The sequence below is a fragment of the Aedes aegypti genome, chromosome 2 (assembly GCF_002204515.2).
Source record: "Aedes aegypti strain LVP_AGWG chromosome 2, AaegL5.0 Primary Assembly, whole genome shotgun sequence".
NCBI lineage: Eukaryota > Metazoa > Arthropoda > Insecta > Diptera > Culicidae > Aedes > Aedes aegypti.
The window spans coordinates 246,240,566-246,254,393 of NC_035108.1; the positions used below are offsets into that span (position 1 = coordinate 246,240,566).

At 39.7% G+C, this 13,828-nt stretch overlaps 2 protein-coding genes across 7 annotated transcripts; both read right to left on the minus strand.

Annotated features, from left to right (window-relative positions):
• Positions 1 to 728: 728 nt before the first annotated feature.
• Positions 729 to 13,395, minus strand: LOC5578155 (ribosome biogenesis protein NSA2 homolog). 4 transcript variants are annotated; one of them, XR_002500472.1, is made up of 4 exons: positions 13,306 to 13,395; positions 4,133 to 5,155; positions 1,119 to 1,448; positions 729 to 1,043 (listed from the first exon to the last, which is right to left on the minus strand). XR_002500472.1 is itself a non-coding variant. In XM_021844709.1 (2 exons), the coding sequence occupies exon 2, from the start codon at positions 5,120 to 5,122 to the stop codon at positions 4,343 to 4,345; it is 780 nt and encodes a 259-aa protein (XP_021700401.1). In that variant the 5' UTR covers positions 5,123 to 5,155; positions 13,193 to 13,317; the 3' UTR covers positions 4,198 to 4,342. The 4 variants fall into 4 exon arrangements, 3 of the variants coding, with proteins under 3 accessions (XP_021700401.1, XP_021700403.1, XP_021700402.1); XM_021844709.1 differs by lacking the exons at positions 729 to 1,043; positions 1,119 to 1,448 and having other exon boundaries at positions 4,198 to 5,155; positions 13,193 to 13,317; XM_021844711.1 differs by lacking the exons at positions 729 to 1,043; positions 1,119 to 1,448; positions 13,306 to 13,395 and adding an exon at positions 12,890 to 13,194 and having other exon boundaries at positions 4,198 to 5,155.
• Positions 729 to 13,466, minus strand: LOC5578156 (ubiquitin-40S ribosomal protein S27a). 3 transcript variants are annotated; one of them, XM_001663679.2, is made up of 3 exons: positions 13,306 to 13,466; positions 1,119 to 1,448; positions 729 to 1,043 (listed from the first exon to the last, which is right to left on the minus strand). In XM_001663679.2, the coding sequence occupies exons 2-3, from the start codon at positions 1,437 to 1,439 to the stop codon at positions 894 to 896; spliced, it is 471 nt and encodes a 156-aa protein (XP_001663729.1). In that variant the 5' UTR covers positions 1,440 to 1,448; positions 13,306 to 13,466; the 3' UTR covers positions 729 to 893. The 3 variants fall into 3 exon arrangements, with proteins under 3 accessions (XP_001663729.1, XP_021700404.1, XP_021700405.1); XM_021844712.1 differs by having other exon boundaries at positions 13,193 to 13,334; XM_021844713.1 differs by lacking the exon at positions 13,306 to 13,466 and adding an exon at positions 4,133 to 4,265.
• Between the last annotated feature and the right edge of the window lie 362 nt (positions 13,467 to 13,828).

Consider the following 13,828-nt stretch of genomic DNA (forward strand, 5'->3'; position numbering starts at 1 on the left):
AACCATGTCCCTCCACTTTATCAATACGAATGTTGACGAATCACGATAATCTGAAGATCGTGACCAGAACGGAGGTAGGATAAATCACTAGGGACCAACTACCACCAAAATTGTGTAGGAATCATCGGAGGATTTCTTGGAAAAACCGCTGTAGTAGTAACTAATGTGAAATCTTAGATGAACTTTTGAGAATTCAATAATGTAATGAATAAAATTCACCAAAAATTATAACAAAACATAATAAAAATGCTCAGTTCAAATTCATATTAAAACCTCATCATGGTTGTAGAGAGAATGAATTGTTAAATAGTAAATAGGTCAAGAAGAGCAAAATTTTGCCTTGATCCGAAATATTTTGCAGCATATTTAGTGTGTCCACGGTGACCTCATCCATTTCTTGTGACGAGCTGCATTTACAGCCTAGAAACATTCAATATATACTAAAGTATTTTAACTGCTCAGTTCACCCAGTCCTTTGGTTCAGAAAGGGGTATGGGCGCGTTTTGCCAACTCGGTTGAGGCAGATTTCTTGTGTGAACAAGTTACAACATAGATGTTCTAAAGTGCCAGAATGAAGTTTTGTGCTTGTGGGGACCACTTAAAGATGGGATGGAACGTCATTACTTCGCGTTCGTGCTTTACTTCTACTTATATAAAAATACCCTACTACTAAACGAGTTCTCAAATCACTATGTCATCATCAGAAAAAAATGAACACAGCCAACCTCTTAGGTGTCAATACGGAATGTGAAACCGTATCAAGCTTTTATTAGGTGGATTTAACCCCATTTATATTTTCGTAATCCTTAAACATTAGAGAAGAAGATCCCTTCGGGCATTTCTACTTAGTAAACGCAAAAAGCACCCGGAGAGAGGCGCAGGCTAGCCATCTTTTACTTTTCCTCCTGCTTGGAATAGACCAGGGTCAGGTGGCACTTGCCGCAGTAGTGACGATCTTCGTGGGCAGCCATGAAGACTCCGGCACCGCAGGTCTCGCTGGTGCACTCACGACGCAGACGGTGGATCTTGCCGTTTTCGTCGACCTGCAGGGATGAGAACAATAATAGTGGGGAGTTAGAGAGATTGGTCCTTGAATGTGTGTAGATTGAAGAACGAACCTTGTAGTACTTGAGGACGGCGAGTTTGACCTTCTTCCTCTTGTGCTTGATCTTCTTGGGGGTGGAGTAATTCTTCTTCTTGCGCTTCTTGGCACCACCGCGCAGGCGCAGCACCAAGTGGAGGGTGGACTCCTTCTGGATGTTGTAGTCGGACAGGGTGCGGCCATCTTCCAGCTGCTTGCCGGCGAAGATCAAACGCTGCTGATCTGGCGGGATTCCCTCCTTGTCCTGGATTTTGGCCTTGACATTCTCGATCGTATCGGACGGTTCGACCTCAAGGGTGATGGTCTTGCCCGTCAGGGTCTTAACGAAGATCTGCATCCTTGATGCCTGTAATTGGTGATCGTGTGGGAGAGATGGTTAATTAATGGATATAAAAAAGATTGATCTTTTTTTTTGTGCAGCTACCTGGAGTTCGAAATAAGTTGAAGAAGTAGTTTGGACAACGGTGAGGCGAAAAAACATCGAAGCACTAAAACTTAGTCTTTACTCTTGAATTGTAGAGCTACGGTACTCAGTAATCAATCATCGTCCAAATGTGTTTACGTAATTATCGATAAAATTTTATCATTAAAAGTTAGTTGCGCTCAAGATACCGTAAAATGTACCCTGACGTTCGTGAAAAAGCTTCAGGATTCACAGAGAAAAAAGCTCAAATATCTCAGAGATCCCACTCAGAATTGATACAATTCTACATCAAATTCTTAGGAGTTTGCTAAGTATCTCTAGAATCCCGTTAAGTAGGGTGCAGAGCTACTTGGACACTTCCATGATTCACTTTGGCATGAGGGGTTTTTGTCAGCCAAATTGTCTGAAACTTTGCAATAAGAAGCAATTTAGTACGACGCATATTGTGGCCAAATATAAACACAGTAGCTTTCAAAAAACCCCTCCGCCCAAGTGAATCAAAAGTGCCAAGAATTGGATCCGACTCCCTATCTCATCATCTCGCATACTCAAAATCCCGCTGAAATTTATCAAAAATTTATAAAAATCCCTACATTCATTCATGACGCGCGATGCACAAGCAGCACGAAAAAAGGAGACTACGCTTGCCGTGATGAAAGGAAAGGTTTGTCGGTTTGCAAGGTTTGGAACGAAGCAGTAGTTTCAACTGAAAGACAAGCTTGAATCAGTCAGCTGAGGACTGAAAATGCTTTCAATGAAATTAAATTGTAGGTACGGCCCTGGTATGGCGGTCCAAATTTTTCTAGAGCAGCATTTTTTTTTAGATTTTAGAATTATCAAAATGTGAAAAAATCTTTTGGAGAAATTAAAAATAGATATTTGCTTTCCTGTTAATCTGGCCGTAGATTGCATGACAATTGTAGATATCGTCTGAAAATCTTTTTCAGAAATTTTCATAAAATTTTGTCAAAATTTAATCTATTTGAAAGTCATAATCTCACTTATTTGAAAATCATGTCCGAATTTAAGTATGCTGTTTCGCTCAAGAAAAGTACAGAAATTCCTTGACTTAATGGGTCAAGAGAGATTTAATTGCTACAGAGAGCCCCATTTGAAATGGCATTTCTTCTCAATAGCGTACTGCAATCAAGGAAATGTGATTTTCTTAACCATTTCTTGGAAGAAATTTTCCACGCATCGAGAAAGGCGATGACTTTTCTTATCAACAACAAACCAGCATTTAGAAAAAAAAACCCGGACTATTGGGTTTATTCTACAAGTAGCGTTAGCTGACAATTTTCGAGTTTATTTAAGATTGATAGTCCGAATTTATGCAAAAACTTGAGGGCATTTTTGGAAGATTTCCTGTAGAAATCTTTGGAAAATCTACAGGAGTAATAAATGAATGATTAGTGGAAATAACGAGGAAGAATTAGTGGAAATTCGCTTACGAGAGTCCTCGAATAGGTATTTTTAAGTGTAATCTCTGTGGATATTACTGGAAGTGTTGGATGTATTGGAACAAACCCTAAAGAAAATCTTTTAAGCATTGTAAAATCACTGTATGAATTTTTGAATGAACTCCTGGAAGAATTGGTGGGAAATTTGTAGAGAAATCTCTGAAAGTATTTCAGAAAACAATTGTTGAAGACTTCACTAGAAGAATTCCTAAGGCTTTCGGTCTAGGAATCTGAGAATAAATTCCTGAAGAAACTGTGGACTAAAAGCGTAAATCTTTGGAGCCTTCAGAATTTCGAACTAGGATTCTATGGCAAGGAAGAACAATTGACTCTGAAGATCTAGGGGCCCAGATAGCCGTAGCGGTAAACGCGCAGTTATTCAGCAAGACCAAGCTGAGGGTCGTGGGTTCGAATCCCACCGGTCGAGGATCTTTTCGGGTTGGACATTTTCTCGACTTCCCAGGGCATAGAGTATCTTCGTACCTGCCACATGATATACGCATGCAAAAAAAGCTGAGAAGCAGGCTCTGTCCCAGTGGGGACGTAACGCCAGAAAGAAGAAGATCTTGCATTGAAAATATATACTTTTCAGGGAATTGCACGAAATCAGTGACCAAGCCTCTCAGCAATGAGTGAGATTCCGATAGAAATTCTCAGGAATTCGTTAAGAATTCCCAGGAATCTTCAAGATACAGATTCATGATTTGGAATTCACTGGATCTGCCAGGTTATTGCTGAATTTTTGTGGATGCGAAATTGAATTTAAAATAATACGATAAATAAGGGGTCATGCACAAATTACGTCACGCTCTAATGGGGGGAGGGTGTCAAGCCAAGCGTGACAAGCCATACAAAATTTTGGGAGGACTCATACAAAAAACGTGACAAAGGGGGGGAGGGGTCCAAAAAGTTGAAATTTAGCGTGACATAATTTGTGTACCATCCCTAACTACTTGCCACCTCAAAGTTTCACTTTTGTATAGGGGTTTTTAACAGTACGAATTGTATAAAATGCAAAGAATATTGCTAATTTTGATCCAAGCCTTTTAAAACCCTCATGCATTTTTTTCCAATATACATTTCTTGAATAATGGTTCAAACACACTTTAAATATCCCTATATGACCAAAATTAAAGCGAAACTTACCGAATTACACACTGCTGCAGTCCATCTGAACAATCTCGTACCCCGCCCAATAAAAAGACCATATCTTGTTACAAAGTAATGCAGTCCTTGGCAATTATATATATTTTTACACTTCCATACAAAACTATACGACGCAACCTTACACGCTAACTTAAGATGAGAACGAAAATATATCAGGTCAGAGAGGGGCGACTTCTCCCCCCACACACACTAAACTAACAGCACAGCGTTAATACATCCGTCGTTTTCCGGGTTGTTCGTCACCTGGGCGTACTTGCCCCAGACGACCTTACCGGACTGGGTCACCAAACCCAGCTCGGAGATGTTCACTTCGATCACAGTACCCTTGGTGATGACGCCCAGGCTGGTGTACATGGGCGAGGAGGGGTTCTTCTTGACGCCGATGATCGGCAGGTGGAACGTGGCCTTCAGTTCCGGATGTGTAACGTGTGCCTTGTTGAAGCGCAGGGCCATCGGCCTGATAAACCGTTCAAACTTCGGAGGTTTTCGGGTGAAGTTCTCGCCGACGTAGGTGACCTTAGTGACCATTCGCTTCCACGCTTTCCGCTTGGTTTTACCACTGCGGATAACTTTGAACACCTCAGAATCTGCCTGGGCGCGAACCTTCGGAATCGGTACGTCCCATTTGCCGGCCTTCTCCTTTCGCTTCTGCTTGATCATGTTAGACAGCACCTTGGCACTGGACTGCACGCCACGATCCAGCAGATACGCCGGGATCGCTCCATCTTCGACCTTCTCGGTGGTCTTCTTGACCTTCTTCTCCTCGTGCGCTTGAATCTTCTTCTTCATCTGGATCTTCTCGTTGCGTCGTTCCTTCTGGAACAGTTTGGCCTTGATGCCGCGCAGCTTGCGGGCCATGGCGGCGCGCTTCTTGGGCTCGCGGGCCTCACGCTTCCGCTTGCGCTCCTCATAATCGAGCCGCCGGCCGTGCAGCTTGATGTGGCGCTCAATGTACTCGTTCTGCGGCATTTTGCTGGCGGTGGTGTGATGGTCCGATCAGAGCTACAATAGAAGAAGCATTGGTTAGGGGGTTGGGCTCAATGAGATCCGGTTTGGATACAGAGGTTCCTCCGCGATGGACACAAAGCAACGATTTCGTTCTGATCCTGATCCTAGACAATCGGAGCAAACGTTAAGCATTTCTTTTGATTTTGATATCTGTAACTCATCACACATGTTATTGATACGCCATTGGAGTGGAGCGTTCAATGACCGTCGACAAGTTGTGTTTTTCTCTAGGCCACGTATTTGACTAGGGTCAAGGTGGGTTTCCCAGGACCCCAGCTTCGATCAGGCCGGATTGTTACATATATGTACGCGTTTCACAGATCTTGTTTGGAATACGATAGAACTGATGATTTGGACAAGATGAGTAGGGTGGCTGATCCAGTGATAGTGTGTGCCCCAATAATAGTGGTAGTGCGGTTTTAAGCGTGTTATAAGCAATTTATATTTTTATGTGTATTTTTCTAACATGACCCTTGGTCAAATAATATGAATGTGTATAAAAAAATCTTGGATATCAGTAAGAAAATAGTAGAAAACAAAACTTTTTTGCTCCTTTGCACCAGTATAGTGGGGCGTCCCTATAATAGTGAGTCTCAATGGGAAATCAATGTAAACCACTATAGAGGTCCCCAAGCAAACTGCCACGAACACCAACGCACAATCAATCTTACACAAGTCGATTTCCTCAGAATGAAAACGTATCGATGTTTATTTGACGTCATTGAGCTTTCGGTCAACGGCAGGCCAACAAGGAAGTGGTTGTTTTGCAGCAATCCTGTTTATATTTGGATTCTCACAGCAAACAAAAGCAATGTTGTGACAGTTCTCACAGCAAACAAAGAAAATTTTGTCAACATTGCACTACTACGCAGGCAACTGGATTGGTCTATTATAGGAACACAAGTTAGCAAATACCACTATTACTGGAACATGTGCCAGTAATGGAGGAAATTATTTTTTTAGAAAATTCAATGATTTTATCATTCTAAGATTATTTTTTACGTGAAATAGAATAGAATACCTTTCGAATGATATATTCAGATATGAAAAACTAACTTCCGTTATGTTTTGGCGATTTTTTATTCCCGTTACTATTGCCTCTATCACTGGTACATACGCCCTATGGTTTTTAGGATCATGCTTATTACGATTGTTCACAATATGAGCTCGCCTGGTATACACTACAATTAGCGAACTCAACATTACTAAAAGGGGAAAATTGATCAACTCGAAGAAAGGATGTATAACCGTCCTAGTCGGACGATTCTGAATCAGTATTGAGGGGTCCTACGAGCAATAATTACTTCTCAGAGGGTGCGTTCCTTAGCCTGATGGTAACATCCGTGGCTTCAAAACAAAGTCATGTGTAAAGGTGCTTGGGTTCGATTCTCAGCCGGTCTACGATCTATGCGTAATGGAAATTCCTTAGACTTCCCTGGGCATAGCGTATCATCGTACCTGCCTCACGATATACGAATGCGAAAATGGCAAAGAAAGTTCTCAGTTAAAAACTGTGGAAATGTTTATAGAACACCAAGTTGCGTAATCCCGAGAAGCAGAAAAAAAATTGATCGACGTCACCGCCAGCAAATCTCAAGATTCTAGACATGATTTCCGAAAGATTTTACACTATACCAAACATCAAGGACTTTTGGTGAGATCTTAGACGGTTTCTAATGGAAATCCTTTGGAAAACCCACATTCAGGATTCTAGCAATATATTCATCTTCAAAATTTTCAAATTTTTTGGTTTCAATTATACTGATGACGTACTTTTTGAAAGGGTTGCAAGACAATTACGCAATCCAGGGTTGGTAGGGAATTAGTGTGTCAAACATAGGAACTTCAAGAGACCACGTGGCTAAACAAAAACCAAACCTTGATAATTTATTGAATAATCCTGGAGGAATGTCTTCAGCAATTCCTGGAGTATTAACTTAAGAAAAGAATGGAAAAATCACCCAGAATAATTCCTTGAGAATTTTTAGAGCATTTTCTGGGAGAATCCATGAGGGATTTGTTGAAGCAATCTCAAATAATTAAATAAAGTACACCGAACCAACTAATCCGATTATAATTATCTAAAAATTAATATACCTGCATCCAAATATTCATTTAACTAATTTTATTGATGTCTAATGTGAATAATATGAATTATTATTGGGGGCCCAGATAGCCGTAGCGGTAAACGCGCAGCTATTCAGTATGACCATGCTGAGGGTCGTGGGTTCGTATCCCGCTGGTCGAGGATCTTTTCGTAAGGGAAATTTTCTCGATTCCCAGGGCATAGAGTATCTTCGTACCTGCCACACGATATACACATGCAAAAATGGTCAATCGGCAAAGAGAGCTCTCAGTTAATAACTGTGGAAGTGCTCATAAGAACACTAATCTGAGAAGCAGACTTTGTCCCAGTTGGGACGTAACGCCAAAAAGAAGAAGTCTTATTATTATTATCTTTATTACCGAGACTTTCAGCCGGAGGCTGGTTTGTCTCCACGGGATAATATGAAGATCCAATGCATTTTAAATAATGATCTTATACAGTCAACTCTCCCTAACTCGATATTCGAGTTAGGGAGGTATCGAGTTACAGAACACAAAACCAGTGCAACTGCGATCCAAGGACCATCGAGCCATGAAAAGTAACTTTTACTATGGTTCTCTAACTCGATATCGAGATATGGAATATCGAGTAAGGGAGAGTTAACTGTATGAGCAATTTGGATTTTATATAAAAAATACTGGATATCACTCATCTATCCGATCGTGCAGCGGCCGCAATCTTGACAAGTGAACACTCGATTTTTTTTTATATTGGCAAATCATAATGTTTTTACTCTAGTTTCAGAATGTGGAATTACCCTTACGAGCTAATTTTTATTTGATTTTTGTCAAAAATTGAACCAACATCGGTTAGCTGGAAATACGACGTGCTGTTCGACACTATTCAAAATTGGATTGGAGGAAGCGTAACCTTATGTTGTTTCACAGGTAAAACTGGGATGTTTTAATATGTATTGTTATAATATTATGAAATTGTTTGTCGCGAAACCAACGTCGCTTGTTAAAGAAATCCCTTGTAGAAATGAAGTGATTGAAGATGTCGTATACGAAGAAGTTTCTGATGCCGAAACATTTGTAGATGGTGATCTCGAACTAACAACTAACCTATCATCTTTGGGGTTGTTCAAATATTACGTAACACAACAATAGTGTTACGATCCATACAAAAATTTAAACTTGTCCATACAAAAGCTGTTACGTGGGGGAGGGAGGGGGTCCAAAATTAGCAAATATTGCGTTACGTAATATTTGAATGAACCCTTTGGTGGCGAAGCTGATTCACCCCAGGAACAGAGAATATGATTATACTAGAGAAGCGCGGAGAGGATTTTGACTTTGTTTATAAACAACATTTGCAATGACTATTAATAATTGAGGTCATTCAAACAATATTTTAGTGTCATCTTGTCAGTCGCAGTCGTTGGTTTCTTATCCAAGCTTATCAATGACGTCACTTACGTATCGCTTTTCACCAACACACATCCATCGTCTCTTTTGCATAACATCTTTTTGAGTCTCATTGATTTTGCTCGATTGGAACCACGTTTGACGGTTCAATTGGAACCTTTGGTTTCAGAATTCGCGCTTCTCTATAATAAACAAATTCTCTGCCCAGGAATACGATGAGTGCTCATTCCGTGTATTCCGTCATTATTTCACCTTCATATTTGGTCGATTTGTTCCAAGGGATGATAAGATACGAAATCATTGTATAACATTGGTTTATTTAGCGTCTAAAACGATCATTTTCAGCAGAAGAACTTGATATGCTACAGAATTTAAAAAGAAGTCATCGCGAATTGTATCTACACAATTTCAAACGTGATTCTAAAACCAAAGCACCATTTTTTGGTTTGGCTTGTAGTAAAACCTAGAGTTATCTTTCAAAAAACTCCATAAGCAAAAGAACTACTAGTGATGTTATGAAGTATTTCTTAAGGTGATTATGAAACTAAGCCAAACTTTGAATTTTCAAGTGCACAAGACGAGATAATCTGACAACAGTTCGCGTTGAAAATCAATCAAATTGCTTGCTTGCTGGTGGTGACCAATGGGATATATTTTCAACGCTGAGCGCTGTTTGTGTGTTTCAAGTCTTGTGCTCTTGAAAATTTGAGGTTTGGCTTCGTTTTATAATCACCTTAAGGATTCCAACTGAATAATATCTGGAGGTGTGGTATCCGTGTAACCAACAATTTCATAACACATTGAACTAAGATTGATCTCGGGCCATCATTGCAATGGCTCTAATCAACGAGGCCGCCACTAAATCGATTCTAACGCCTTTTAGATTTTAGAGACTACCACACTTAGAACAACACTTTGAAGTCATTCCATTAAGGTTCTAATAAGAATCGATCATTGGCCAAAACTAAAAAAGCAGTTTTCTATCGAAAATCTAACAATTCACGAACAAGAAGAACGTTATTTTTTCTCAATAAATTAGGTATATAAATAAACAAACGTTTTTTCATTATTTCTGGATTTTATGATCGTTAAGGAGAAAACTGCTTGTTTAGTAACCAAGTCACTAAAACCAAGCCGGGAAACCCACATTACAATCGGGGGTCGCAACTTTGAAAAAGTGCTATACCAACCCCTTCCAAAAGTTTTAGAATCACTACAGCAGCAAACAATGATCTTCAGTGATTCTCAACTTTTTGGAATGTTGTAATACAGTCAACTTTCGTTCGTTGCACTAATCCTGTAGCCCACTTATAGTGGTAAGCTCCATCGAAGTTAATACGCCAATCGCGTATTATCCTCGATTTTACCATAGTAAAATCGAGGATAATACGCGATTGGCGTATTAACTTTGATGGAGCTTACCACCATTAGTGAAAGACTTTCACTAATCGGGCTGAGTTTTGAGCTGTCAAATAACATAGAACAAAAGAAAAACAGAGCTACCAACATTGACAAATTGCGTCTTATGCCAAAATATGACGTTTGCCTCCGTTTTAGGTGGGCTATACTGCCCATAAATGCATGTCAGTCCCATGTTTGCTGGGTTTCCTATGCACATGGGACAATTATGTGTTCATGGGCAGTATAGCCCAACTAACGGGAGCCCAATTAAAACGTATCCCACTTAAAGATAGTGCAGAGAACGAAATTCGAGAGTATTGGATACAAATTTCTAAGTATAAATTGAACTTCAGACCGATTTTTTATTTTTTAGGATTTTTCAGCTAAATTTTCCTGATTTCATAAAGGACTTAGAAAAACTAAACTCCAAAATAGCAAGGCAGCTAGATTCTAAGCATTTTTCTTGTAAAAACATGAAATGCTTTCCACATCAATCAAATTTGAGTTGACCGACAAAAATACGTTTTCATGCATTAAGTTAAATTTATTAGAATTACAAGAAACCCTTTTCTCTTCCAATCCACACACAATCCCACTAAATCGAAGGCTGGATCCATGAAATTCAGAACGTGAATCTAACATAACTCACAAAAGGATTCCCTTGGATGAGCGACTTTCTCTCATAAACTTGAATAGAATACTCGAAAAGTTATAGGAATATCTCTTAATAGGATTCCGGGACATAACTATCATCGAATCATGGGCAAGATTGATTTCTGGTTAGAATTGTGTACAAACAAGATTCGTACAGAATCTGTTGGGACAACATTCTGGACAGTTTCTAAAGAACTCTGAAAAAGATTCTGACGGAATCCTCAACTTTCTTGAATTTCTAGGTAAAATTAACACATAACAGTGGGAGTCTATATCAGAAAAATTAAAGAGAGCTGTATAACACTGAAGTAATACGAATAAGCACCTTAGAACGCTTGGCAGCAATACGACCTAGCGTCCAGGTGTGAAAAAAAGCTAGCTAACAAAGATGCATATTATCATCTATATTAGAGAGAATCGACAAAATCGATCACATGCTTGATATAACCATAAAAAACTTAAAGAAATGTAAATTAACCGCGGTTTAGTTTCCTTTTCTTATTTTTTTTATGGAAAATAACATTGCGGTGTATCATCTAACGCGGTCGTTCCTTTCCTGGACCATTCAGCGCGTGGAAATTGGGATAAATGCGCAATTTTTTGAAACTGTACAACAGCCGCGCGTTGTATCATATCCAGTGAACCAGTTAATAACTTTCTTCAAGATTACTAAGCTTAGTGGCTGGGTCAGTGTTGCATCTAACACAAAATTCCTCGTCAAATACATAAATTTACAAGTACACAAATACAACTCAACTTACGTTAACTACTGATCTATTAGCTTTACAATAAATTATAATATTTGTGTGCTTTGTTCTGTATTTTGGAATAAGATTTCAACAAAATTCCTAATAACGTAAATTAACCACTGTAAGGCAGTGTGAACAACACAACTATTCTGAAACGAAGATAAGAGGACTCCAATGTTCTCGCCACGACGATCTTGAATCCTCTAATATTACTTCAGAGCGTTTTGATGTCTTCTCCTTTAATTCCTGATTGCGCAAGGAATTATCACACAGAAGACACCGAAACGACTTGAAATAACTGCGATCTACAAGAGCTTTTCAAGATTATCGGAGCGAGTATTTTTCGTGGTACACAGTTAAATCCTCGCATAATTTATTATCACGCCCTGAAAGCCATTGGTATAGTTCGTTGTTCCCAAACATATGGGTGAATATTGAATTGAAGTAATTGACAAAGTTAAACATTCATTTATTCAGAAACAACGAGCTACGCACTTAACTACCAATGGCTTTTAGGATGTTATCATAAATGCGAACAATGGCTGTTATAGTGTTCTGATCCATAATATGGGTCCGTTTGATTCATAATAAGGTCTTCCTCTCTCACTGATCCACATTTGCGGGATGGACAACTTTTGAAATTTTTATCGAAATCGACACTTCTGCGTTGAAATAATCAGGAAAATAACTATTTTCTGTAGAATTATGGTTTCTAATCATACTGTCTTTCAGACAGTGATCCTTAGATGATTCATAACTGTGGGATGACTGAAGATCTTGAATAGTACTTCACACAACGACTTCAGTATTGTTTACGGAATTCTGTACTTGTCCAAATCATCACTTTTATCGTTGCACTTCAAACAAAATAATTTGTGTCCCATGAGTTTACTTACGGTCAAGATGAGTTCCTGACAATCGCGAATCGCAGGTAGACGATCTTTTTGGTTCTACCAATTTGAGGTTATGATTTACAGAAATGCTTTACTTTTGCTCCGCTGTTCGTTGCTTTGTGTCGACGACTGGAGGAACCTAAAATAGAATCAATGTATCGTTAGTCAAACAAGAAAACATTCCCCCACGGTTGCACGATTACGGATCGAACGGGTTTCAACAATTATTTACAATTCCGGACAGTGAAGCAGGTCGAATCTTCAGAGGCTCGATCCCCGCAATGAAACTATAAACTCTGTGTGGCAAGTTGCCTTCTTTGAATCGTCCCAACAAGTTTCTTGTCGCCTTGCACTGAATTAAACTGCACGCACTTTTATGTTTATCGATTCGCTTCAAAAAAGATCTAACACGACACTACAAAGTTTTAGTTTCTTGGGGATCTGCTTCTGAATATTCGACGTGTTTCACTTATAATAAAAAAGATACCCAATCGAGAAGTCATGCTAAGGCTTGGAATGTTTTCTTTGCAGTTTGAAGAACGGATTACTATACTCACCGCGATTGAAAGCCAAAAGTGAATCAACAATTTGAACTGAAACTTCACAAAATCGAAATTGACTGGGATTTTCGCGAAACACAATCAAATTAAACGTTCTTTTTTATAAAAGATCCCCAACACATCATCGTATTCTTCACAGAGCCCCAAAAAGCTTCACTTTTGTTCAGAATTTCACCACCGAACGTTTTTCGTGACACTTCTCTCCTCCGGAAACCAAAGAGTTTACATGTGCCTGTTTACACCGCAAACTACCAAGTCCAAAATCCGTCCGAATTTCACCGAATCCGTCACCTCATTTACCTGTTCCGCAGCGGGGCACCGTTAACCACCAGATTATCAACTGATTTCCCAGGAAAACCTGCACAAAATTACACTTTTTGCCGGAAAATTGTCGCCAGCAGTACGAAACTCACCTTACTCTGACACCATTCACAAAGTAAAAGAAATAGGAAATGGACGACGACGTGCAGCGCCTCTTCTGGCGTCAATTGACTTTGACAGTGACAGCCGGCAGGAAGTGACGGAAACTTCACGCTGGTCGATGCCCATGCAGCCCGGGCAGTGGCAAGGTTGCCAAAACACATAAAAGACGCCGATGACGCTGGAATATTCGAGCAGTTTTCGTAAATACACTCAAAAATACAAACGGTCACCAAAATTAGGCCAATCGCAACTCCGAGTTCACCGGTTGAACTTCCAAAGCGAAGTTTCAATCCAGGTTTTTGAAAGCGCTAATGGCTGCCACAAACAGGCTCGATTTCTGGTAGGGACATGTCGATTTGACGTTTGGCTTGGGTCATTTTCTATTGAACGGACCCAAGCTAAACGTCAAATCGTTGAATCCCTACCAGAAAGCGAGCCTGTTTTCGGCAGCCATTAGCGCTCGTAAAAAGCTGGATTGAACTAACTGTCATTGCTCTGCCAGCTCGGAGTTCA